The sequence below is a fragment of the Microtus ochrogaster genome (assembly GCF_000317375.1).
Source record: "Microtus ochrogaster isolate Prairie Vole_2 chromosome 6 unlocalized genomic scaffold, MicOch1.0 chr6_random_2, whole genome shotgun sequence".
NCBI lineage: Eukaryota > Metazoa > Chordata > Mammalia > Rodentia > Cricetidae > Microtus > Microtus ochrogaster.
In genome coordinates, this window is record NW_004949095.1 from 12,309,260 (window position 1) to 12,333,282 (window position 24,023).

General features: G+C 40.3%; 1 protein-coding gene across 1 annotated transcript in view; it reads right to left on the bottom strand.

Moving 5' to 3' along the window:
• The window catches only part of Mroh9 (maestro heat like repeat family member 9), a 64,377-nt gene extending 41,023 nt beyond the window's left edge, over window positions 1-23,354 (bottom strand). Inside the window, exons 1-8 of the mRNA XM_005363979.2 lie at window positions 23,216-23,354; window positions 18,269-18,325; window positions 17,146-17,192; window positions 14,856-14,935; window positions 14,150-14,285; window positions 13,478-13,564; window positions 11,799-11,903; window positions 2,053-2,188 (exon numbers count right to left, since the gene is read on the bottom strand). Of these exons, the coding sequence (XP_005364036.1) occupies window positions 2,053-2,188; window positions 11,799-11,903; window positions 13,478-13,564; window positions 14,150-14,285; window positions 14,856-14,935; window positions 17,146-17,192; window positions 18,269-18,293 (616 nt within the window). The 5' untranslated portion in view covers window positions 18,294-18,325; window positions 23,216-23,354. The remainder of the gene's footprint in view (window positions 1-2,052; window positions 2,189-11,798; window positions 11,904-13,477; window positions 13,565-14,149; window positions 14,286-14,855; window positions 14,936-17,145; window positions 17,193-18,268; window positions 18,326-23,215) is intronic.
• Between the last annotated feature and the right edge of the window lie 669 nt (window positions 23,355-24,023).

A 24,023-nucleotide genomic window follows, 5' to 3' on the forward strand; every position in this document is an offset into this window, starting at 1 on the left:
CTACATCTTACGGACTTTGTTTGGATTAAACATATTTTGTGAATTGACTATTTCCACTCTAGTTAGTTATAACTCTACATTATCTTAATTGCTGTGTTAAGTTTTATATGATACATTTTAACACAACATAGTTTACTTTCACAGGATTTTTCATGATTTTGTGCATAGTAGAAAAATCTTTAAAAAGTATTCATATGTTTCTCCCCTTCCAACTTTAATTCATTTATTCATATTCACTTTGCTTTTATATTATTTCCATTCTTGTCTTAAATAATTGATTATCATTTAAAGTGATGCAAATAAGAGAAAACATATAATTTTGTGTTATGTTAAATATTTACTTACATAGTTTCAATTTCTAGTAGTTAATTCCTTTAGTGAAAATCTAAGTTTTTACATTATGGCTGTGTTTTCTTGATGAAGTTCCTACAGTATTTCCTGAAATGCAGGCCTGCTGGTAAAGAATGCTTACATATCTGAAAAATATCTTTACTGAATTTGCTTTTGAAGGGTATTTTTGGTGGTACAAGAACAATAAGATGATAATTTTTCTTTTGGTGTTTAATTGCCTTAGACTTCCCTTGTTTTTGATGAGCAATCTAATATACATAAATAAATATTTCTTTCCTCTTGTTTCTAATTTAGCATTTTCTCTTTATCTCTGGTGCTAAATAATTTAATTAAAATGTGTCTTTATTGTGCTTCCTTTTTATTTTTGTACTTTATTCAACTTTTTATGTCTATAAATGGTAAATTCTATAAACTTTATAACATTTGGTCATTGTTCAGTCTTTCTTATTTCTCTATTTAACCATTGATAATTGCTATTGCCATAGTCTCATGAACCATTTTTTTCTTCAGTGTCTAATTGCTGCTGATTTCTCCCAAGTGTTTTTCATTTCAGATAGTCTGTTGTTCTTTATAAATTCAGTATGAGTTCGTGGATTTCTCTCTCCTCTCTTCCTTTCTATTTTGTTCCCATACTCTCTACCCCTTCTCTTTTTTTTTCTCTTCCCCCTTTGTTTATGCAACCCAGTATGACATCAAATTCATGATCCTCCTGCCTCAGCCTCCTAAGTAGTGAAGCATTATGGGTCTTTTCAAAATTTTCTGTGTCTCTGCTTACCATGTTGACATTTTCCTTTAAGTGTTTAAGTAAGTAAAATATAGTTGTAATGGTGTCCCCTCTACTCTTCCATTATCCATCGTGCTTTTTGATAAGTTTTGACTGGTTTTATCCTCGAAGTGGGTTGCTTTACTTTCTTTTCATGACTGATTTTTTTCTTATTTGTTTCTCCTTTGAGACAAGATCTGACTGTATAACAAAGTCTGGTATTGAAGTCAAGTCCTCTTCCATAAACTTCCTGAGGGCGGAGATGACAAATGAACACTGCTGCTCTCGGCTGCATTGCAGCTTTGGGTGCCAGAGATTCTTAAATTTAACTTGTTAAATACTGAAATGTTTTTATTCTTAGAAGTAGGCTTCAGGTTTGTTCTGGTGAGCAGCCTATGTGTCTGGAACTAGCTCCCCCTATTAACTTGTGTTTTAAAATCTTAAATGACAAATAGCATAATCTAAGCATAGATTTTTCTTCCTAATATGACAAAACCCTTCCACATGACTTGTGAATTATGAGATTTTTAAATTCTGGTTTATACATGTTTGGCACTCAATACAGCCTTTGCCTCCTCCTTGAATCTTTCTCTGTTATAGCCATTAGCTAGAAAACATGCCTCTTCTAAATGCTTCATTTGTAAAACTTCTTCCTCTCTCTTCCTGACCTGTTGTCCTTTCCCTCACCATCAATGGTCAATACCAACTCAAGAAGTATAGATAGATCTTGAAGCTGCAAAGATCTTGAAGTACCAGCTATTTAATTACAAAATTTCCTCCACAAGATTTAAGTAGGTTTAAAGCCATAATTTAGACAGTAAGGTCACAGATCTTGACCACAGATTTACACATAAATCATAGGCACAGGTGCTTCTTCAAAAAGTCAAATAATTAGAGGAGGTTTTTAGTAACAGAAGGAGATGGCAAGGCGTACTTACAGTTCTGACATATTCCAATGTAGAGGAGGTAATTCATCCCTGTGGTTGCTAGCTGTACGACTGAGGGGTTTTTGTGGGAACACAGGAGTGAGAGCTCTGCTACCAGGAGACCTAAACACGGGGCATCTATGCTTGGCTAATTGGATAGCAAAGGAGAAAGTTCATTAGATTTGCATTGCCAACATTAAAAGTTTGTAATGAATCTGGTGCAGGATTCCCCTGTGTATGTTATGAATATCATTGGTTAATAAAGGAACTGCTTTGGGCTTATAGCAGAGCTATAGAGGAACAGAGCTAGATGGAGAAAACTAAACAGAATACTCGGAGAAAGGGGGCAGAGTCAGAGAGAAGCCATAGAAAACTTTACCTGGTAAGCCACGGCCACATGATTAATAGAAATGGGTTAACTTGACATGTAAGAGTTAACAATAAGAAGCTAGAACTAATGGGCCAAGCAGTGATTTAAATAATATAGTTTCTGTGTGATTATTTTGGTTCTGAGTAGCCGGGACAAACAAGCAGTTTCCTTACTACATGGATCCTCTTAAGTAGGAAGATATCAGTTAGCAGCAGTTTTGAAGCTATGGGTCCTGACCCCTTCGGGGATGAATAACTCTTTCACAAGAGTTGTCTAAGACCATTGAAAAACACAGATATTTACATTAAAATTCATAACAGCAAAATTATAGTTATGAAGTAGCAATGAAAACAATTTTATAGTTGGGGGTCACCACCACATAAGGAGCTGTATAAAAGGGCCACAGCATTAGGTAGGTAGAGAACTGCTGCCCTAGAGTCTTAAAACCCTGTACACAGGTCCCTGGGCTCTGCTGTTGAGGCTCAGTTGTTGTGGGATTCCCCTATGTATGCTGTGAATACCATTGGTTAATAAAGAAACTGGCTTGGTCTGATAGGGTAGAACAAAACTAGGCGGGGAAAACTAAACTGAATGCTGGGAGAGAGAAGGCAGAGGCAGACAGAAGCAATGTAGCCCCACTGGAGACAGACACTAGAACTTTACCCAGTAAGCCATAGCCACATGGTGATACACAGATTACTAGAAATGGGTTAAATTAAAATGTAAGAGCGAACTGATAAGAAGTTAGAGCCAATAGGCCAAGCAGTGGTTTAATTAATACAGTTTCTGTGTGATTACTTTGGGTCTAAGCTGCCGGGCAGCCGGAAAATGAATAAGCAGTCCTCCTTACAACACTCAGTTTCCTTCACTGTGAAATGAAAGCAAGCACTGTGTTTGTAACAGGTGCTGTAGGGACAGTGGCAGTGTGTGTGTGTGTGTGTGTGTGTGTGTGTGTGTGAGAGAGAGAGAGAGAGAGAGAGAGAGAGAGAGAGAGAGAGAGAGAGAGAGATGGGGGTTCCTAGAGAGCTGCTTGAGATAATTGTAATTCAACATCAGTTTATAGTTCCTAATCCAGGTAGCAATCAGTTGGTAGCAAATGGCTTGCTGGAGGAGGGAGACAGGGATGGGCAGAGACCTGTAGGCATCTCCTGTTGGTGTTCTGCTCACTTCTGAAGTTTTGAAGAACTTTAGACTATTGTAAAGTTCCACTTTGCCCAGGGAAAATGCTCTAACTGAGTCTAGGGGAAAAGGTGAAGCTGTTGTCTTCTCAGAGTTTGTTGATGCTTGCCAGAGAAAATTGATTTTGAAAAGAGCTCACAAAAACGAAGCCCTCAAAGCATATGGTTTTTCTTCTTAATCTGTTGTCACTGTTTGTGCCATCCCTCCCTGCAGTTTCTTTGATGCATCAGCTAATTGGATATTTATATTTTTGTCTTGAATAATTTGTCTGCCTCGATTAAAGGCAACTACAGAAACACATAGAGATGATGAGATGGCAGGTGTGTGTTTTTACGAAGCTATGAATACCATTTATCAAGTTTGTGGGAGATAGACTTTTAAAGATAAAGTGCTTCATCAGTCTGTAGTTTTGTGCACTAGCGGTATGGCTGTCAAGATATTTCTTGTTAGCAAGATGATTGATCAGTGTCCTGGGTTGATGGTTTTGGTGTTTGCTCTTGCAGGTGTTTGTGGAAGAAGTTAAACTCCAAATGCACCTTTTAGAAAGATGCCAAGACCTGGTCTATTTCTTTCTACACGTTCTGTGCCATCCCCTCTGTGTCTGTCCTCCCCGAGTTGCTGTGAGTCCCAAGGCCATAACTGAACAGGGGGGGGGCTCAGTGGGAGAAGGGAAGACAAAATGGAGCTCTTTCTTCCTTTGGTGTCCTTAAACTCTTTTCACCCACACTTTGGTGTGACGCTATCCTGGTACATTCCATTTTAAGGGCCCTACAACCCAGAATCTCTAAGTGAGTAACAGGACCCACCTAGTTCTAGGGAGATGTGCTCTCATCCCCTGGCTGGCCCGCTCTTTGGTTCAGCCTGCTGACTTTCTCAATTCTATGGACTGGCAAGATCTTAAGGACCACTCCTGAGTAACGAGCCTAACGAGCCTAAGAAGTGGTGACGGTGAAAATTTCGTTCTATGTTGGACCTGATAAATAAATACTTCATAACTTAGGTCACTGAAGCAAGGGGCAGACTGTTTACAGAGGAGTTCTTCAGGGCACAGCTCATTACAGTTCTTGTCTTTCATACTCTCTGGTTATTCCTCCTCATGAACACATGGATGTAACTTCTGAGTTTGCAAAGAAAGCAATTGGTAATTTCTCTCTGTAGCATGGTAGATGTGGCTGTCTAGATTGTTATCAGGGCAGGCATTAGGGTTGGCCAAGGGAAGAGGAAGCCAACTGCTGAACTACTCACAGTCCTTTCAGATGACATCAACCAGTTTTTAAAACTCAGGCTTTTGGAGAACTTTTAACAGGCTATGCTCCACTTTTGTGGAAAATCTACCCAAAGAAGAAAAGGCTTGGAGAGAAGTAGCTTTGCTACTAAAGTGAAGAACTTGTGATCAAATTTCAGCCCTCTCCCTTTTTCTTGCAGACATTTACCGATCCTGTCTTTCTTCAGTTCCTTATCCTAGGCACAATGATGGATTTAGGAGCTAGATGTCAAAGGGAACCCCTTCTAGGTATTTCAGCAGTTTCATCTGGAAGCTATACCTTCATCTAACGATCAGCTTCCACTTCTACTTCCAACACCTATTTATTCCCGATACAATAAATCCCAATTTAACTCAAACACATGTTGTTTTAAGCTACAACTCTTTTGGTAGAGTCACTCCTTCCCTTCTTTTTAATAAATCTTATAGTGTGTGTGTATGTGTGTGCGTGTACGTGTGTGTGTGTGTGTGTGTGTGTGTGTGTGTGTGTGTCACAGAGCATTGCGGAGGGCAGAAAATAATGTGTAGGAGTTGGTTCTCTCTTTCTACTGTGTGGGTCCTGGGAATAGAAGCTAGGTGCTAGGTTTGAAAGCAAGTGTATTTCCCTCGCTGGGGCACCTCTAATGCTCAGGCTTTTATTTCCTGCTGCTTGTGGCAGAGCTATCGTGTTGATCACCTATTTTATGACAGTTTGGAAGGCCGCTATTTCTCCTCAACTCCCGCTCTGCTGCTTCTAACATCCTCCTTCTACTAACTACACTTTTCTATCTTTTATCATGGTCATATGCAAGATTTGCCATTTTTTAACCATTGTGAGGTATGTAATTTAGTGACATGAAAGTCACTCATGATGCTTTGCATCTAGTTCCAAGTGTCTTCAAGCAGATAGTCATCTTTTGCCTACAAAGCAGTTACTCATGTCCCTTCCTTATATGTTCTGGCACCCACACGTCTCCTTTCTGTATATAGGTTTCCCCACTGTGACGCTTACATAAAAGAGATCATGCCTGTGATGTTGTCTCCCGCTGGTATGAAGCTTTGGTTGAGTGATATGCCTTTGTATCATGTCACATCTTTTTGATCCATTCATTAATTGGTGGCTTCAGGTTGCTTCTACTTAGCTATTTTAAATTTTCCTGCAGTGAACTCTTTCAAGCCAGTGTTTATGTGAACACTGCATCTCTCTTTTTCTTTGTCGAGTTCATAGCATTTGTATTATGTTCAGCAACTCTGAGTGTTTTAGTGTTTGGTATTAAAGTTTAAATTTTATTAAAATATGGCCTGTGATTAAGTAAAATATTTGGCTGCAGAGTCATGCTCATTTCAATTATTATTACTTTTCTAATTCCTCTCCTCACCACCTTTGGGGGAAATAAGTCACCATCTGGACTTTGAATGACATATTTTGATAGAAATTTTTTCTCTTGACTTAATTTGTCTCTTTTAGTTATAGGGTTTTTTTCTCAAATATCAGGTTACTTTTGATTATCTACTCATGTTTAAGAATGTAAATGATATGTAAGGCTTATCTTGCTGTCTTGCTGAGGATACTGCGTGCTTTATCAGGATACAGATAAATCAAGTTAGGACTGAATTGGAATCTTGCTTCCTGCTGGCCAGCATTCATTACGCCAGGAGGCCTTATACAAGATGCAGGACAAAAATGTTATCAGTGCTTTATCTAGCCATGGACTCTGCACTGATATAAAACTGATCTATCAGACAAGATATGCACATGGGTGAAATAATGGTACAGCCTACTGGTGCAGGGTGTAACTAATCACTTTCATTGGATTTGAAGCTCTTCTAAAAGAAGAAATACGTGCCTAGTACTATTGTCCTCAAATGCCTGTGTTGAAGGAAGGCACAGACTGTATTGAGAATCTTCATCACCCATGTGTTGCTAAGGAGACATGTGGTCAAACATGTGGTCTTCTAAATATTTTTGTTTATGCCCATGTAGTGTGGTGCTTTCCTCAGCCGTGGTCAGAGAAGCTGCTCTTTGCAGCAGGCCATGGTCAACATGGAGACCTTAGCTGGTCAGAGTGCCAAGAACAGTAGCCACTGAGAACCCATCCCTGAACAACACATCTCCATCCACTCTCCACCCTGTTCAAAGTCCCAAGACTCTCGGGAGATAAAGAGAAATGATTATAAGACCCAGAGGACAGGGAAGATTGCTTAGAAATACTATTCTCTGGAAAGGCTGTGATTGCAATCATGAAAAAGGTAGCTTTGGCTTCCTGTACAGGACTTGAGCAAAATGATAAAGTATGAAGATGGGAGGGAGACCACTGTGGAAGGAGGTGAGCAAGAGGGGAGCATGGTAAGGGCATCACAGGGGCATATATATATATATATATGTATATATATATATATACATATATATATGTATATATATATTACATTGTACACGTGTGTGAAATTGTCAAAAAGGTATAAAATGGGGAAAATGACTGTAATAATGCTCATGGTGGGGATTGATTGGAAGCAAAGCTCATCACCTTTTGCTTTGGAATGGGTAAGGCTGTCCTATCCACAGAATGCTTAGCGAAGGTTTTCAGGGGAAAGGAAGTCCTCGCATGTGCCCACCAGCGAGCTTCAACTTATGTTAAAGATGGGGACACTGAGTCTTTAGTATAAATTTTCAATTAACACATACATTTCATTGTCCCTCTGTTTTCTTGGCTGTGGACTCCCCTGGTGCCTTTTACACCTGTACAATCCCAGTGCCCATGGCTGCTACCCCTGAGCTCCTCAGTAAGGGGTATTGCTTATCTTTGCTCTGCCTTCTGGAAGTTCACCAGTAAAAGCCCTATCTGCATGTATGCCTTTATGCCAGAAGAGGGCAGCAGATCCCACTATAGATGGTTGTGAACCACCATGTGGGTACTGAGAATTGAACTCAGGACCTCTGGAGGAACAGTCAGTGCCCTTAACCCCTGAGCTGTCTCTTCGGTCCCCATCCCCCCTTTTTTGTTTTTTCAAGACAGGCTTTCTCTGTGTAATAAGCTGTCCTGGAACTCACTTTGTAACCCTGAGTGGCCTTGAATTCACTGAGATCCACCTGCCTCTGCTTCCCAAAGGCTAGAGGCATGCACCACTACCACCGGGTTAATTTTTGTTTGTTTGCTTGTTTTGAAACAGTGTTTCTCTGTGTCTCCTGGCTGTTTTGGAACTTATTCTGTAGACCAGGCTGGCCTTGAACTCATAGAGATCTTCCTACCTCTGCCTCATGAGTTCTGGGACTAAAGGCATGTGCCACCACTGCCTGGCATTCATCTTTAAATGTGCCAAATGAATGAAGATGGGAGCCTTCTTTCTATTAGTGGCCCAGTATGACATTCCTAGCTTAGGTGTTTCTGCCTGTAAATGGGGCCACCTTTAACTGAATGAACAGGGAATTTGTGGAGTGCAGAGGTGCTTCTCTGCTCTAATGGCTACATGGTCATGTGAGGGGAATCATCACTTTAAAAAGTATTTTTAACAAGACACAAGTGGTAGTCAGGATTCTTCAGTAGTCTACCTGGGCAAGAGTGCTTTATAGAGGAAAAGTCTCCATTTAGTACCTGGACAATACCGTAGCACAGAGTATATAGTTACACATAATTAGAAAAAAGAAAGACAAATACTCTTGTTCCAGATACTCAGAGAGACACGTTAGACCTGTCAGAAGCCTAGGTTTTATTTATTAACAGGAGTTTGGATTATGTTGTTAAATGAATGTAACTATTATAAATATATAAATGTTTTATATATAAATATATAATATAAATATAGCTTTATATATGTTTTTATAAAAATTTTATTGATTTAATCGTTTTTCTAAGACTTTTTTTTTTTTTTAAGCTAACTTAATGAGGTTTATGTCCTCAGGTCCTTAAGTAAGCAGCTGGATCTCTAGCAACGCTCTGAAAAATGCTGATGTGCTGCCACCTGGTGGCCTTTTGTGACCACTGCAGACCATTTCACTATTAGGTTATCCCATTTGGACTTGCCCAATCTGTTGTAAGGAACAATGAATGTGTGGTTTTGCGTTCACACCTGAATGTGTGTGGTTACATCTTTTCATACCTGAAGTGCCCCGTGACCAAAGGAGCATGTCCTATGCCACAGTAACGGAGAGAGAAAAGGGAGCGGCAGCATAAGAGACCACTCCGGTATGTCTGACCTACTCTCTGGGTGTGGCTTAATGGAATCTATCAGTATATTCAGAGAGAAGCGTGTGATTAGACTGCAGATTAAAACAGCTGGCATCAAATCATTGCTGGGTGGATACCATGTGTTAGGAACACAGAAAATAAATGCGAAACGAGTTTCTTAATCCTAAGCCTCATTCAAATAATTGAACGAACAATTAGTAGAGCATATATAAAAGTTTTACATGCAAAGACAAACGAAGGACGGATTCAGCGAGACTGACATTAGATCTCTTTAACCTCAACCAGCCTTTAGGCTGAGAACTGCACTGTGACCCTGCGAGAGGTTCACCAGCCAGAGACATCTAGTTATTGTACCTAGACCCTTGACCATTTGGAAATGACTTAGAAGGTAAGTTAGGAAAGGAGACACTGAGATAAGCATCCACAACAGGGAAATGTCCACCGTGTGAGGTTTCTGAGAAAGAGGACAATGAGGTAGTCAAAGCAGGAAGCTTGACAATTGGGACATCTCCCAATTTCCATGTGAAATTCAACAACCAAGCCTGCGAATATCCCAGTGCTTGTGAAGCTGTGAGGGAAAAGGACACTCTAAGAATACAAATCATGTTTTAATGAACCTTAGCTCCTCTCTTCTTTCTCCTAATAATTGCTCCACTAAGCATGTCCAGATACACATCCAGACCTACACAGAATGCTTTATTTAAGGTAGAAAAATCAAAATGCATCTTGATAATTATCAACCAGAAAGTAAGATACATCAATCATAAGAAACTGAAACCTTTAGACACATGTCGCATTCAGAAATGTGAAGTAAAACTACATGTATTGAAACATCAATGGGACACAGTGTTTACAAGCCAGATGAAGAACCGTAAGTGAACACAGGGCAACTGTGGTAAAGCAAAATGAGGCAGTCGACACGTGGCTCGACAGGGCACATCACACGGACAGGGACAGAGTGCAGTAAGGGAAGGTGTAGACTTTAGTGTAGTTAACAGCAGACAACCCAAGGATTAGTTGTTGGGAGCACAAAGGTCCTTGCGCTCACAGATAGCAGCACTACAAAACCCTGAAATATTAAACACATGGGGCTGGGGCTGGAGAGGTGTCTAAGTGGTTAAGAGCCCTGACTACTCTTCTAGAGGTCCTGAGTTCAATTCCCAACAACCACATGGTGGCTCATGACCATCTATAATGGAATTTGATGCCCTCTTCTGGCTTGTAGGTATACAGGCAGGCAAAACACCCATATATTAAAAAAATAATAAATAGCCGGGCGGTGGTGGAGCACGCCTTTAATCCCAGCACTCGGGAGGCAGAGGCAGGTGGATCTCTGAGAGTTTGAGGCCAGCCTGGTCTACAAGAACTAGTTCCAGGACAGTAACCAAAAAGCTATGGAGAAACCCAGTCTCAAAAATTCAAAATAAATAATAAATAAAATTTAAAAAATAACACCCATGGTGTTTTACGTTTTCAAGAAAAATATGCATAACCTATTTTTCTATCCAGAAGATCAGAAATGCAGATGGTTAGTAGCCTAGTGATCTGCACTATCTGGACAAGCTCCCATGTGCAGGATGGGAGGTGGCTAATAGTCTGGGTGATCTTTGCATTATCTGTATGGCTAGGGGTATCCCCTAACTCCCACAACCAGTACTGGATGTGGCCAATAGCTTAAATGACCTCTACACTATCTGGTGATCAAGACCACACCAGATCCTTAAGATAACACAGGTAGCCTAGCTCTAGAACCCATCTTCTTGGAAGAAAGGACATGCACTTTGAGTTTTGATAGAATTGTGTTGTCTTGTGAACAGGGGATTGTATTACACAGGGAAACTTTTTCCCAAAAATCATACTATACATAAATATGTTTGCAGTAACTGCTTGGGGTCAGACTGTAGAAGTTTGAACCAACATCAACTACCTACCTACCTACCTACCTACCTACCTACCTACCTACCTACCTACCTAACTAGTGTTGAACCAGATTTCCTTCCTGCCTTATGTGGATTGTTACTCTACAGGCCATGTCATTTGCCAAGATCCCCTCCACTCCCCAGCTCCACAATTAGTTGTATACATTTAAAATAAAAGTCTAGAAATACTTTAGAAAACAGGAAGAAGTATGTGACGTTACCGATAACGCTGGGTCAAGAGTCTAGAAAGCAAAAATCTAGGGTTTTAGCATGCTCATAGTATGCGTATAAAGTAAAATGCTGTTTACTCAATCACTGAAAAAAACACTTCTTTAGCTGAGTCACAGTTATGTAGGGTGTTGCCACTTTCTAGATAGCCCTGTCTACCGTCCCATTGGTACTAAGCCAGGATCAGTGATCTCAAGCCCAAAGGCCTATAAAACAGCCCTGATGTGGGAATTCCCCTCTGTATGTTGTGAATACCATTGGTTAATAAAATTTGAGTCCATGATAGGGTAGAATAGAGCTAAGATGAGAAAACTAAACTGAATGCTGGGAGAAAGGAGGCGGAGTAAAAGAAGAAGCCATGGAGCTTCCACCAGAGGCAGACATGCTGGAACCTTGCTGGTATGCCACAACCCTCGTGCTAAAATATAAAATACTGGAAATGGCTTAATACTAGATGTAAGAGCTAGCTATCATTACACTTAAGTGATTGGCCAAACAGTGATTTAAATAATAAAGTTTCTGTCCGATTATTTGGGGAGTCTGGGCGGCCAGGAAATGAACAAGCTGCCTCTTACAACACAGCCCTCTAGAAACTCAGTCTCAAATTGACAGCATTCCTGAAGTCAGTGACTTACATATTTCCTGACTCTCTTGGCTGCAAAGATCAGCACTCTGGTGATGATCGTCATGGCTCGTTCTTGCAGGTACTGTTTATTCTGATTTATCCACATGGCCATTTCCTGTTGGAAACATGACGGCCATTTTAGAACCACAATATTTTCATTTTTGAAAGGTTCTTCTTTGTAGTTTCCAACTTTACCAAGGCAGGCAGCAGCATCTATTTATTAGTCCATATTTGATCTCATTTTATCTAAATCTACACCAAGATCCCAACCCTTCAACTATTGTATGACTTTCACTATTATATTGACACATTTGTGTTTTATTATTTTTATTCAACACTTACTAATATTCACTATAATCCAAACTTTCAGGTGTCATTAAATGTCCTGTATAAGACTACGGTGTTATGCTACCTCTTTGTTTAAGTTCATATTTTCCCTTTAAAAGTATAGTATTTGTATTTTACCTTTAAGAGAGTACTGAAATTGTATCTGATCTAGAAATGGCAACTTACTTGAGAACTATTCCATCTCTTGATTTATATATTCTGGAGACAGCATCTTGGGTTCTGTGTGCCTGCAAAACTAGCACCATGAGGACACTGCTAAGATTTATGGTTCATACCTCCCAGAGATGTGGATGGAGCCACACCTCGACCTGCTTGGGTCACAGCCAGGAGAGTGGAAGATCCAACCCACTGTGTTGGCACTGTTTCCTGGGTGGGCGGTCCTAGTCTATATAAATGGAGAAAGCTAGCTGAGCATAAACAACCTAGCAAGCAGGCACCACAGGGGTATCATTCCTCTTTGCTGTCTGAATTCCTGCCATGGTGACTTCTCTGCAATTGGGGATTATAGTTTTCAATTGTAAGTCAAATAAACCCCTTTCTCTATTAAGCTGTATTTGCCGAGGTGTTTAATCACAGCTACAGAAATCAAACTATGATACAGTCCTTAAATCCAGCAGTGGTGGGACAGGAGGCAAACAGGTCTCCCCACAGAGTCACCATTGTCATTTAGACTCAAGCTTATACAAACACTGTTCCTTTCCACCCCCCAACTTCCACATACTTCCACAGAAGACGCAACTTCTCAGTAGCCATTAACACCATTTCCTAAAATTTAATCTTTTAATAACTCAAATAAAGGAAATGGGTAATGATGGAGGAGGGTCATCTGTCTATCTGTTGCTTTCATTGGTTAATTAATAAAGAAACTGCTTGGCCTGATAGGTCAGAACATAAGTGGGTGGAGTAGACAGAACAGAATGCTGGGAAGAAGGGAAGTGAGGCAGACGCCATGGAGCCAGCTGCCAGGTCAGACATGCTGATTCTTCCCGGTAAGCCACCACCTCATGGTGCTACACATATTAATATAAATTGGTTTATCAAGATGTGAGAGTTAGCCAGTAAGAGGCTAGAGCTAATGGGCCAAGCAGTGTAAGTGAATACAGTTTGTGTATTGTTATTTCCAGGGCTAAGCTAGTCATGTGGGTGCCGGGTGGGACGAAAAGTAGGCCTGTTCGCCTCTTCACTACAGGGTAACTCTGTGAGTTATTTCACACCATCAAAAGTCTAGAGAAAAATTCCAGCCTCCCAGTACTAGATGGAGAGACGAATATGACCAATTAGAAATAAACAGAATGTGCTGGACTATTTATATTGTAACAAAACCATTTGCTTTGCTTTTACCTTTAAGATCTGTATCTTGTAGAAATCTTTAGACACTAAAATAATAAGAGTATCTTCATACATGTTGAAAATATTTTCATATAAATTCTGAAAAACAGAACAGAAATGTGCAATTAGCCAGCCAACCTTAAAAAATATTTTACCAAATATGTATAGCTTTGCTATTTAAGCGCCCAAGTTTCCTCTGTAAACACAAGATGAGAGAGGAGAGTGGAGGGGGCAGCTCTGCTGCTAAGACCTGACTCACTAGCATCTCCAATCCCTCATGAGTATCTTCTATGGCTCATTAGCAACTTCTATCAGTTGCAGCTTCAGCTTATGGCTCACATGCACCATGTAGCAAGGTGGACAAGATAGAAACCACAAATGTTGCTGATCTTCATCTTAGGCTTCTCTATATCTACATTTTTCTGTGTCTGCCCCCATCCTGCCTTTCAGAACTCTCCTACAAGCTCCTTTGCCTTGCTAAACCAATTAAGTCACACTATCTTCACTCATCTGTTCCTATAAACCTTGCACAATCTGTTAAATCCTTATCGTCGTGAGGATGTCAGGGATATGGGTAAGACAAACAGCAATGCAAGCAGGAGATTCTGACCACATGTATGCGCCATGGAGCTTGCTGTGGTGTGTGCCAAGGCCTTATCATTAGACAAGGAAGGAAGAGCCTACCTCCAGGTCCTCGGCGTTGTCGGAGTTCCTCCCCAATGCTTGCACTGTGCTAAGATCTGGCAAGGAAAATACACTTCTGAAAGATAACTCTAATATCTCCAACTGTGACTCAAACTGCAGCAGTGGATCCACGAAACTGACAAGGAAAAGGAATATAATGGAGTCAGTGAGGTTTCAAATGTGACCTAACTCGGTTGGAGTTTCCTTAGCATAAAATGTACAGTTTTGGGCTTTATGTGACATGTAGATTTTGATATTTTCTTAACAATAGTGCATTAAATATATAAAATGATGCTCTTTGAAATATGGTATACAGTTACTTAGAAATCAGAATCGATTTACCTAGAAATAAAGTTATAGACTGATTACATGCCCAGCCAAATCCATAAATCCCACAGTGTGCTTCAGATAATTGGGCAGTATTATTACCACATTTTCCTAGCCAGTGATACTATGTTTTACACATGTCATTATTTCTTATATTGTGTACATCTTCAAGTTGATTGCAAAAGAAACCTGTTCACCATCAACCAAACAATATCTGATTTTCAATAAAATCCAGAAACTCTAAGAGAGACCCTAAAAAGTAAACAGTGCTTGCTGAAACTGGTGAATGGAGAATGATTAAGGGTTTATTATGTTTTAAATCTGTAACACTTGCAAGATATTTAGTTAGTGAAATCAGGGATCATTATAGCTTACATACCTAGAGTTCATGGACAAGATAATGGATTGATCACTTAACAGGCCTGAGTATGCATCCATTAGCATTTCAGCTTCAAACTCCTAAGGACCACAGAAAAAAACAAAAGCCGATGAATCAAGAATTACAGAACAGTGATTTTCCCAACACCATGGTCAGGTCTCCCTTTTACAGCGAATGAAGGAAGCAGATCAGATGGTAAGAGTTTATAGGATTAAAACTAGAAGTTCTGTGAGTCAGCCACAGTGTTGGCGGCTTTTTACAGCCAGCCATTCTGCTTTTATAACATTTCAGACTATCTTTGTATGGGATGCTCTTTACCAGGTGTGTGTCTATATACCACTGAAAAACTGAGTGCAATCTATTCGGTATAGGGTCAACCTATGGAAATGTTAGCTAGGTAACTGAAGTTCAGTCAGGTATCAACACATTGTAAAGTGATGAGGGAGGAGATCTGAAAACACCATCCTCCCCCAAAAAAATCAACGAAGTGAAACTGAGATTTCAGAATATTTTGTTTTTAGTGCCAACAGCCTTGGTACTAGGCTACTGTCTCTACCACCAGACTTAGAGTTTTCTTATGGCTCTATCACTTAAAAATTATGTCACCACAGGAAAGTCACCTTCTGCCAATTTTTGCTTCTTTTCAAAGTGGGAATAATTTAGCACTTCCCCTACAGGGCTGTTATGAGGCGTGAATGTTTGCTCATTTTAAGCATTCAGAGATGCTAACTAGCATGCCTTGAGTGTCTCCTGTGTATTAGCTGAAGTTGTTGCTTGAATGGGGAAGGTTGCTCTGTCTCTCTGTAACTCCCTCTGTCTCAATCTCTCTGTCTGTCTTTCTCTCTCTCACTCCCTTCCTTCCTAATCTGAGGCTGTACCTCTAAAACTGAGGACATTTTTCCTTCCTTCCCCCTACCTTGCCTACTTCTTTCTTTCATCTTTCCTTTTTCATTCATGACAAAATATCTTATCTCCCTTCCGTTGGTCCTCACTTCTGCTCCAGTAAGTGGTGTAGGTAGCAGTAGCAGGTAAATCCCTGTTCATGAGAAAGTCATTCCCTTAGGGCAGTGTCATGCATGTTCTGTTCTTTGCTTTCATGTATATCTGTGCTCCATCTTCTTCCTGGGATGCACTTTGATTTCAACTGGATATTTGCCGTCCTACAACATCCATTTAAGTCTTCTCTAAACACAGGTAAATTGGAAGGGCCCTCCAAGCATTTCATTGAACCTGCTGTACCTTCTTTATAAGCTACTGACATTTCTCAGCAGTAACTTAAATCTCTTCTCTGTTGGACTCTGAGCAATTTAAAACTAGTCTCTGAATTTCATTTTGTGCTACATCTCAAAGCTACAGCGTCATATTGGACATGTCCCAGGTACTTTAAAGCTGCTTTTGAATAAATGGATGGATGAGTGAATGAATAAAATACCAATAATTTCCTTTTTTCACCCTTTGAGTTGGGAATGTTGGCAAATAATTTCATGTCATAGCGACATTAAACTCATCCATTAACTGTCACCAGTCCTTTAACTTTAATTATCAGTGATATTTTTATACCTAGGATCATAATGAAACTATGCATAAAAGTTTTAATAGCTATACTGGCCCATTCCTGAAAGATTACACATTTTATTGTGGTGGTGTTCCTTATACTAATTTTGACTTAAATATCGGGACTAAAATGGTGATAGAGTTTGTTAAAGGTTCAATAGTTCAATCCATGTTTTTTTTTTTAAAGCTGATGGATGGATGCTCATTAATACAGCGGGTATTTTACACACTTAAAGAGCAAAGAATATACAATTAATTCTCTGACCTCTAGTGGTGAAGGACAAGAAAAGTGTCCAAAGGCCTAGGACTAAAATCACAGAAGATAAATAGAAAAAGAGATACAAAGCAGGATGACACCTGAACAGAGAGATGATGTCATGTGAACTAAAGCTGGGAGGGCAGGACTGCGGTTTGGTGATTTCCACAGTAACGGTATCTGGAGTGCAGAGACTTGGAGAGCCATCAGGCTGTGGTGGTGGGGGGAGAATCAGTAGGCTTGGGTTAGACTCTTTAGGATTGGTGCTTAAGGTCATTTACAGATGTGCAGGAGAGTGATGGAGAACATAATGCTATAGCGGAGGATAATGTAAACGCTAGTTCCCCACCAAGCTGTCTTCATCTACCTATGCAAATGAAGTATTAATTTCAACATATTTGTAATAGAGACAGTGAGTGTGAGTTTTCTCTGAGGAGGAGACTTCTGATGCATTAAGGAATGTCCTAGAATATCACATACCACTTGGTGCCACTTCATAGTGGACTGCAGGGTCTGGAGACGAGTCACTAGGCAGACAGAGGAGAGGGTGTGTAAGGGTTGTCGTGATTGTCTTGTCATCATAGATCTTATCTCTAAAACTGAAGTTGTACCCACTTGGATGGTAAGACCACACACATACAGATGCACACACAGACACACACATACACACACCCACAGATAAATCCATTATGTGTATTCCAGAGCAACACTTAACAGAAATTAGTAAATGCTAGATTGTCACATGGAAAAGCAATGTGTCAGAACTAAGTGGCATTTGTTCCAGACAGAGGGTGTGCAGAAGCCTATGATCCAAACTATGATTCTAATCTCAGCATTAATTTTTATAAAAAGAAAACATCCATGATCATTTTCATTGTGGCAACATTTCCTGATAATGCTTCAATCTACTCTTGTTGACTATTATGAATGTAACAGATATGTCATTGATTTCTTAAAATTGTGAACAGAAAATAGGTTTCTGTGTAGATATCACTCAATATATCAAACACATTATATATATATATGTATATATATACATATATATATATGTATATATATGTTGTCCACTTCTAGTTTTTGCATATGATCAGGGAAAACTTGTATTACTTCTCTTCTTAAGGAATTTATACTATCATATAGTGAACTGCAAGTGCTATGAATATCTTATTGGGCAATAAGAGCAGATTGCCTGTGTTCATGGTAGGGTTCAATATCTGAATCTCCCTGTCTGTATCTTACACATACACACACACACACACACACACACACACACACAACCACATACATACACATACCACACACAAATACGTATAAAATACACTGTACATCCACATACAGAGAGACACACACCACAGAGATAGATGCATACACACCACAGAAACACAGAGACATACATAGAAAACACACACACATATACAGACACATACCACACACACACACATATAGCCACACACACATTCACACCACATAAGTACACAGACACATATACATTACCACCACACACACACACAGACACACACACACACACACCAGTATCCCAATAGTTCAGTCCCTCCATCCCAATAGTTCCTCTATCCCAGTAGTTCAAGCCCCAAAGCCTTACTTGTACTTGAAATTTCTTGTACCATGCTGCCAGGTGAGTTAGAGTCTTCCAATGATGCTGCAAGAGAGTGCAGGGCATTAATACACAAGCGGGGCCTCTCTGCTCATTGGGTATTACTCTGTCCATTTGACACTACATTGTTATAAGACGTGACGAGTACATTAATTTCCAGCTTAGGTCTGCAAGCACAGCACACTCAGTTTCCTAACGAACACCAACCCTTAGTCACTTCAGTTTCTCTGGGTCCAAAACTAAGCATGGGCTCTTCATGCCCTCTGCTCAGGGTTCCTCTTTCCCAGACAACCGTGGGAGCCAGGACTGCTGTCTCATCAAGATGGGTGGACATCGTATTCCAAGCTCACGTAGGTTATTGGTATAACTCACTTCTCCGGCCCTTCAGGCCTGCGCCTTGTTCTCTGGTGGCTGTGGCTCAGCTCCTAGAACCCACCTCCTGTTCCCCATCATAAAGACCATGCCATGCCATGGGCCTCCCACGCTGTCTTGTTTCCAACAGACTAGAGCAAGAATTACAGGGCTTGTGAGGTTAACTTGGGCCCGCTTGGATACTCTCTCTTTAGATTAATTCAAAGACGATTTCCCATTGCCCATCATTATAGCTGTGAAACCCCTTCGTCTTAATGAGTAATGAAAAGAAAAGCTAGTACATTCAGAGACTTAGTTCTAATCTTTAATTTTATGAGCCAGGACTACGGGGACCAGCAACATTGAGGTTTGTTTTTAAATTCTTTTTACAGACAGGCTTTTCATTGTATTCATTACAAATTGTACTTTCTCAGTTTGTGATTCTTTGTAAAACAATAACAGCAGCAGCAACGAATCCAAATCCACCACCTTGAAGTCCACTGGCCTTCTTCTTACTGTTCTCTTCCCAGTAGGAATTTCCCCTCTTTTTCTTTTCAACCTTCGGAAAGATTCCATTTGTAGCTGCTACCACTATAAACTGTATTGCTGGGATTTAGTTATAATTTAAACAGATTTATGTCTTTTAATGCTATCCAATCTGATGGAGGAAGGTCATTGGTAATAAACAAACTGCCTTGGCCCATTTTATTGGTTAGAACATTGGTGGGTGGAGTAAACAGAACAGAATGCTGGGAGGAAGAGGAAGTGAGCTCAGAGACACCATGCTCCCCTCTCCCGGGCAGTCGCAAGAGATGAAGCAAGCTGCCAGGTCAGACATGCTGAATCTTTCCTGGTAAGACCGGTGCTACACAGTTTATTAGAGATGGGTTGATCGGGATATTGGAATTAGCCAGTAAGGGCTAGAGCTAATGGGCCAAGCAGTGTTTAAAAGAATACAGTGTCCATGTAATTATTTTGGGGCATAAGCTAGCAGGCGGCCGGGGTGCTGGGGACGCAGCCCCACCGCTCCTATTACTACACCAATCCATAACCATTTATTGTTGAAATAAGAGCGGCAGAGCGGCGCCACTCTGTTGAAATAAGAGCGGCGGGGCTGTGTCCCCGGCACCATGGCTAGCTTAGCTTATGCCCCGAAATAATTACACGGAAACTGTATTCTTTTAAACACCGCTTGGCCCATTACATCTAGCCTTTTCTCTGCTAACTCTCACACCTGGACTAGCCCATTTCTAATATCCATGTAGCTCACGAGCTGGCTTACCAGGAATGATCTTAACCTGCATCTGCCTGGAATGGGACAATCATGGCGACTCACTGACTCAGCTTCTTTCTCCCAGCCCTCTGTTCTGTTTACTCCACCCACTTAAGGGTTGGCCTATCAAGGGGCCTAGGCAGTTTCTTTATTAATAAGAAATCACTCCCACAATTTATCAACTCAGGGGAATGTTGCCACAGTTTAAGTTAGGTTTTGTTGTTGTTTTCAAATCTTTTATTACATTTTCACATTGTGTGTGTGTGTGTGTGTGTGTGTGTGTGTGTGTGTGTGTGTGTGTGAGCAAGAGAGAGACAGAGAGACAGAGAGAGAGAAAGAGACAGGCAGGCAGACAGACATTGAGACAGAGAGACACTGAGACAGATAGGCAGACAGGCAGAGAAGGGACAGAGGCCAACTCACAGTGTTCATTTACTTTTTAATATGAAGGCTCTATATTTTTGAAATAATGATTGAGTTACTTTTTATTCTTTAAACTTTAGATGGAACTTGTTACTTCCCAAGTAGGAGAAATATAAAATTTTCCCACTTCTATTTTCTCCCCTTTCTCACTCCTCATAAACTATTTGACTGTTACTTAATAAAATCTCTATGCCTTTGTGTTTGTATTGTATTACTTGATTAATAATCATCTCTAAGTATTAGCATGAAGCAATCACTATGTAACATTTGCACACATTTTGCTGATGGTACTATTGTCTTTTTCTGTGCTTTAGCTCTGTATTTGAGTAAACCCTAGTACAGAACCAGGCTTTCTCTGGTTGTTTCTTGCTGGGTCAAAATTCATTTTCTATTCATTTATTGAAGAGCTCCTGATAATTACATCCCTTGCATTCTTCTCATGTTTACAACTGTTTGCTACACTTTACTGAATAAGGCATTGGCTGTTGATGACACTCTTGGGCTACTGTGTTTTCCATGAGGTTTTCTTAGATGTTGCTCCATTGTCACCTAGCTCTGCTGGGGAAGATGCAAAGGTTGACTCACTTTTTCCTTCCTTCTGTGTAGAACTTTGCCCTGGATTTCAAAGAATTATTTATCTTTTAGAATGTAACTTTAAGAGGATATAGGTCACCGCTGATGGTTTTAAGGTCTCTAGAGGGACAGTGAAATTTGTGATCGATCATTCAAGGCAGATTTTAGCTCACTTTACACAGATAAAATCCATTCATTAAATGTAAAGATCTTGCTTACTTACTCTTTAACAATATGTTCCCAGTTATTTATTTGGCATTTGTTACTTCTCCTTTTTTAGTGGAGTCTCTGTTTCTATCCTGCATTTTCTCTTTCTAAGGGCATTTCACATTTGCAGTGAAGGTGGGGCACTCATGCATCAAATGCTTTGCCTCATGGAGGATCACCTCAGACCAGAAGTAAATATGTGCATTTGATAGTTTACTTTTGATCAGCATATCTCAATTGTACCGAATAAGGGGTTTCATTACGGTGGTCTATGCATATGTACAACATGTTTTCATTATCTTCACCGCATGGTGCCCTCTCTCTTCTGCCTCTCCTGAAGCTAGTCTTTCTCTTTGCAATTGTCCCCTCTCTTTTATGTCTTAAAGTCCAGATTCTGCTCCCGAGAGAGCACGTGGGATATTTGTCTTCTGAATCTGCCCTGCTTTGCTCCACATGATGCTTGCTAGTCCTACAGACTGTTCTGTGAATGACATAATTCTTTATGACTGAACAATGCTGTCCATCCACTGATGGGTGGCTAGACTTATTCCAGAACCTTGAGCTTTCCTCTCTTAGTTTGCTGACAGCCCTAGAATGACTGTAGAATTGACCTTCCGTTGCCCATTCTCTGTCTCAGTAACTTGTCCGTGGTTTTCTGTTTAGCCCAGTGTCACTAGATTCCCATTAGTCTGTCATCGAACCATGAGTACATTTCATCCATTCTCTAAGGTTGACATCTTTTCCTCACTGTTCCCATCACTTGAGACAAAGGCATCATTTGCATGCAGTAGCCATGGACCTCGGTGTGGATAAAGTCTCATTTCTGACATGTCATTTCACTCTCAAATCCACAGATACTTCACATAACAGGAAAACATGCATATTTTTCTTTCTAAATATTCCATGTTTCACGAAAGGAAATTAGTGATAGGTCAAGGCTTTGCTTTAGTGGAATTTTCTTCCTCAAAATTCCCACATGAAGTTCTAGGAAAGTTCTAGAATTTACTCCATGATATAAGTTTTACTATCCTATATTTATGTGTGGTTTATTTGAATAAATGATGACCTATATTTTCCTTCATGTTTTTGAAAGTGGGTCTCTCTGTCAGCTTACACTGGCACCGAACTTGTGACCCTTTTGTCTCAGCTTCCCAAGTGCAGGCATGTATCGCCATACCTAGTGTACCGCCATGCCTAGTGTACCGCCATGCCTAGTGGTGTACCGCCATTCCTGATGTATTACCATATTTAAGCTCTTTTATCAAATTATCTAGCCTCTTGAGTTTGCTGCTACCTGATGAATTTACTGAAATCTAGCATTAGTGAGGGAAAAATGTTTTCTAAAGAGAAATAAAATTTTAGAATGTAACTGTTTAGGGAAGACATTTTTTTCTGGGGGGCACCTGATGATAGCTGGTGAGGTTACAAGTCAACCCAAGGGCCCCCAATGTGTGCAAAGTAGAAAGAAGATAAATGATCTAAGACAGAAGAGAAGTAGATTTTTTAATGGTGGACTTTGTGTGCCAACTTCCCTTAGTTATTGGAGTCTCAGCTAGGCACGCCGGTGAGAGTGTCTCTGGAAGCCAGAGACTGCCATTTCAGTTGGTGAACTGTAGCAAGTAGGCAGCTGTTGCTAGTGTGGGCGGGCATCACCCAGAGACTGCCATTTCAGTTGGTGAACTGTAGCAAGCAGGCCCCTGTTGCTAGTGTGGGCAGGCATCACCCAGTCTGTTGAGGACTGCAGAGAGTCCAGCAACCACCAAGTGCTCAGTTTGTTTTCTGTCTGGCGGTTTAGCCAGGACACTCATTTTCTCCTACCCCTAACGCTCTTGATCTCACACCTTTAGAACTGACTGCAATGTTCTCAGTTCTCCGGCTCTCAGGATCTCAAACACCACTCTGTGCCATTGAGTTCCTGGGTTTCCAGCTTCTACACTGCAGACTGTGAGACTTTTCTGCCATGAGTCTCTGGCGAAGTAATTCCTAACTTATCTGTAGTTTTTTTTCTTTTAATAGAACAACAATAACAGCAAGTACAAACCGGGAGAAGGAGAAACAGGAAAAGCCGGCCTTTGACTGCATACAGACATAATGAAACTACCACTTACTTGTCTACAATTTCTCTGTAATTTCTGATGACACAAAGCAGTGAAGAGAAATCCTGTTACACGAAGGTAAAGTACTTTGATTAGTTATCAGCAAGATTTCTTGGAAATGTTGACACCTGTCATGGCAACCGAATGTTTCAAAGATTCCATTCTAGAATGGTTCTGACACTTGGCCAGAATGTGCTGACATAACCACAGGGTTCCTGATTCTCTTGGTCACTACTCAGGGTACTTCCTGATTTCTAAAGAGAAATTCTTTATATGATTCAATAGAAGTTGGGTCGATTGGGTAGAAGGTTCACAAAGGTGACCTAGTGGCTAATTAGTGAATGGAGCATTACTCATACTTGATTTTGTGAAAATACAAACAAATTAATTATTATTTTGCAGTTAATAAGTAAAAATGAAATAAAAAAGTAACAATCATTTTAAATATTGGCAAGGATTTTTTTTAGAAAACTGTATTTTCTTGCTCAATTGCTGGAAGAACTAATGGATATAAATAAGTCTAGAGCAGTTTATGGCAAAATTGAAGCCTACAATCTAGAATTCCCAATTGTAGGTCCATTGACTACAGAAGGATTTACGAAATTTATATACAGTGAGCTATGGGAGCCAGTGTTTATTTCAAGATTCTCTGGTTAGCAAGACTGATGCTAAGTTGGCCTGTATGTGTACTTCATGGCTAGTGGGACCTAGTTAAAATCCTGAGTATATGGGATTGTGGGCCTGCACCGACAGCCGTTATCTTCTTTCCTGATAACTGCATTTACTGTCGCAAATGTTGGCTCTGCAGTCTATAATGCTT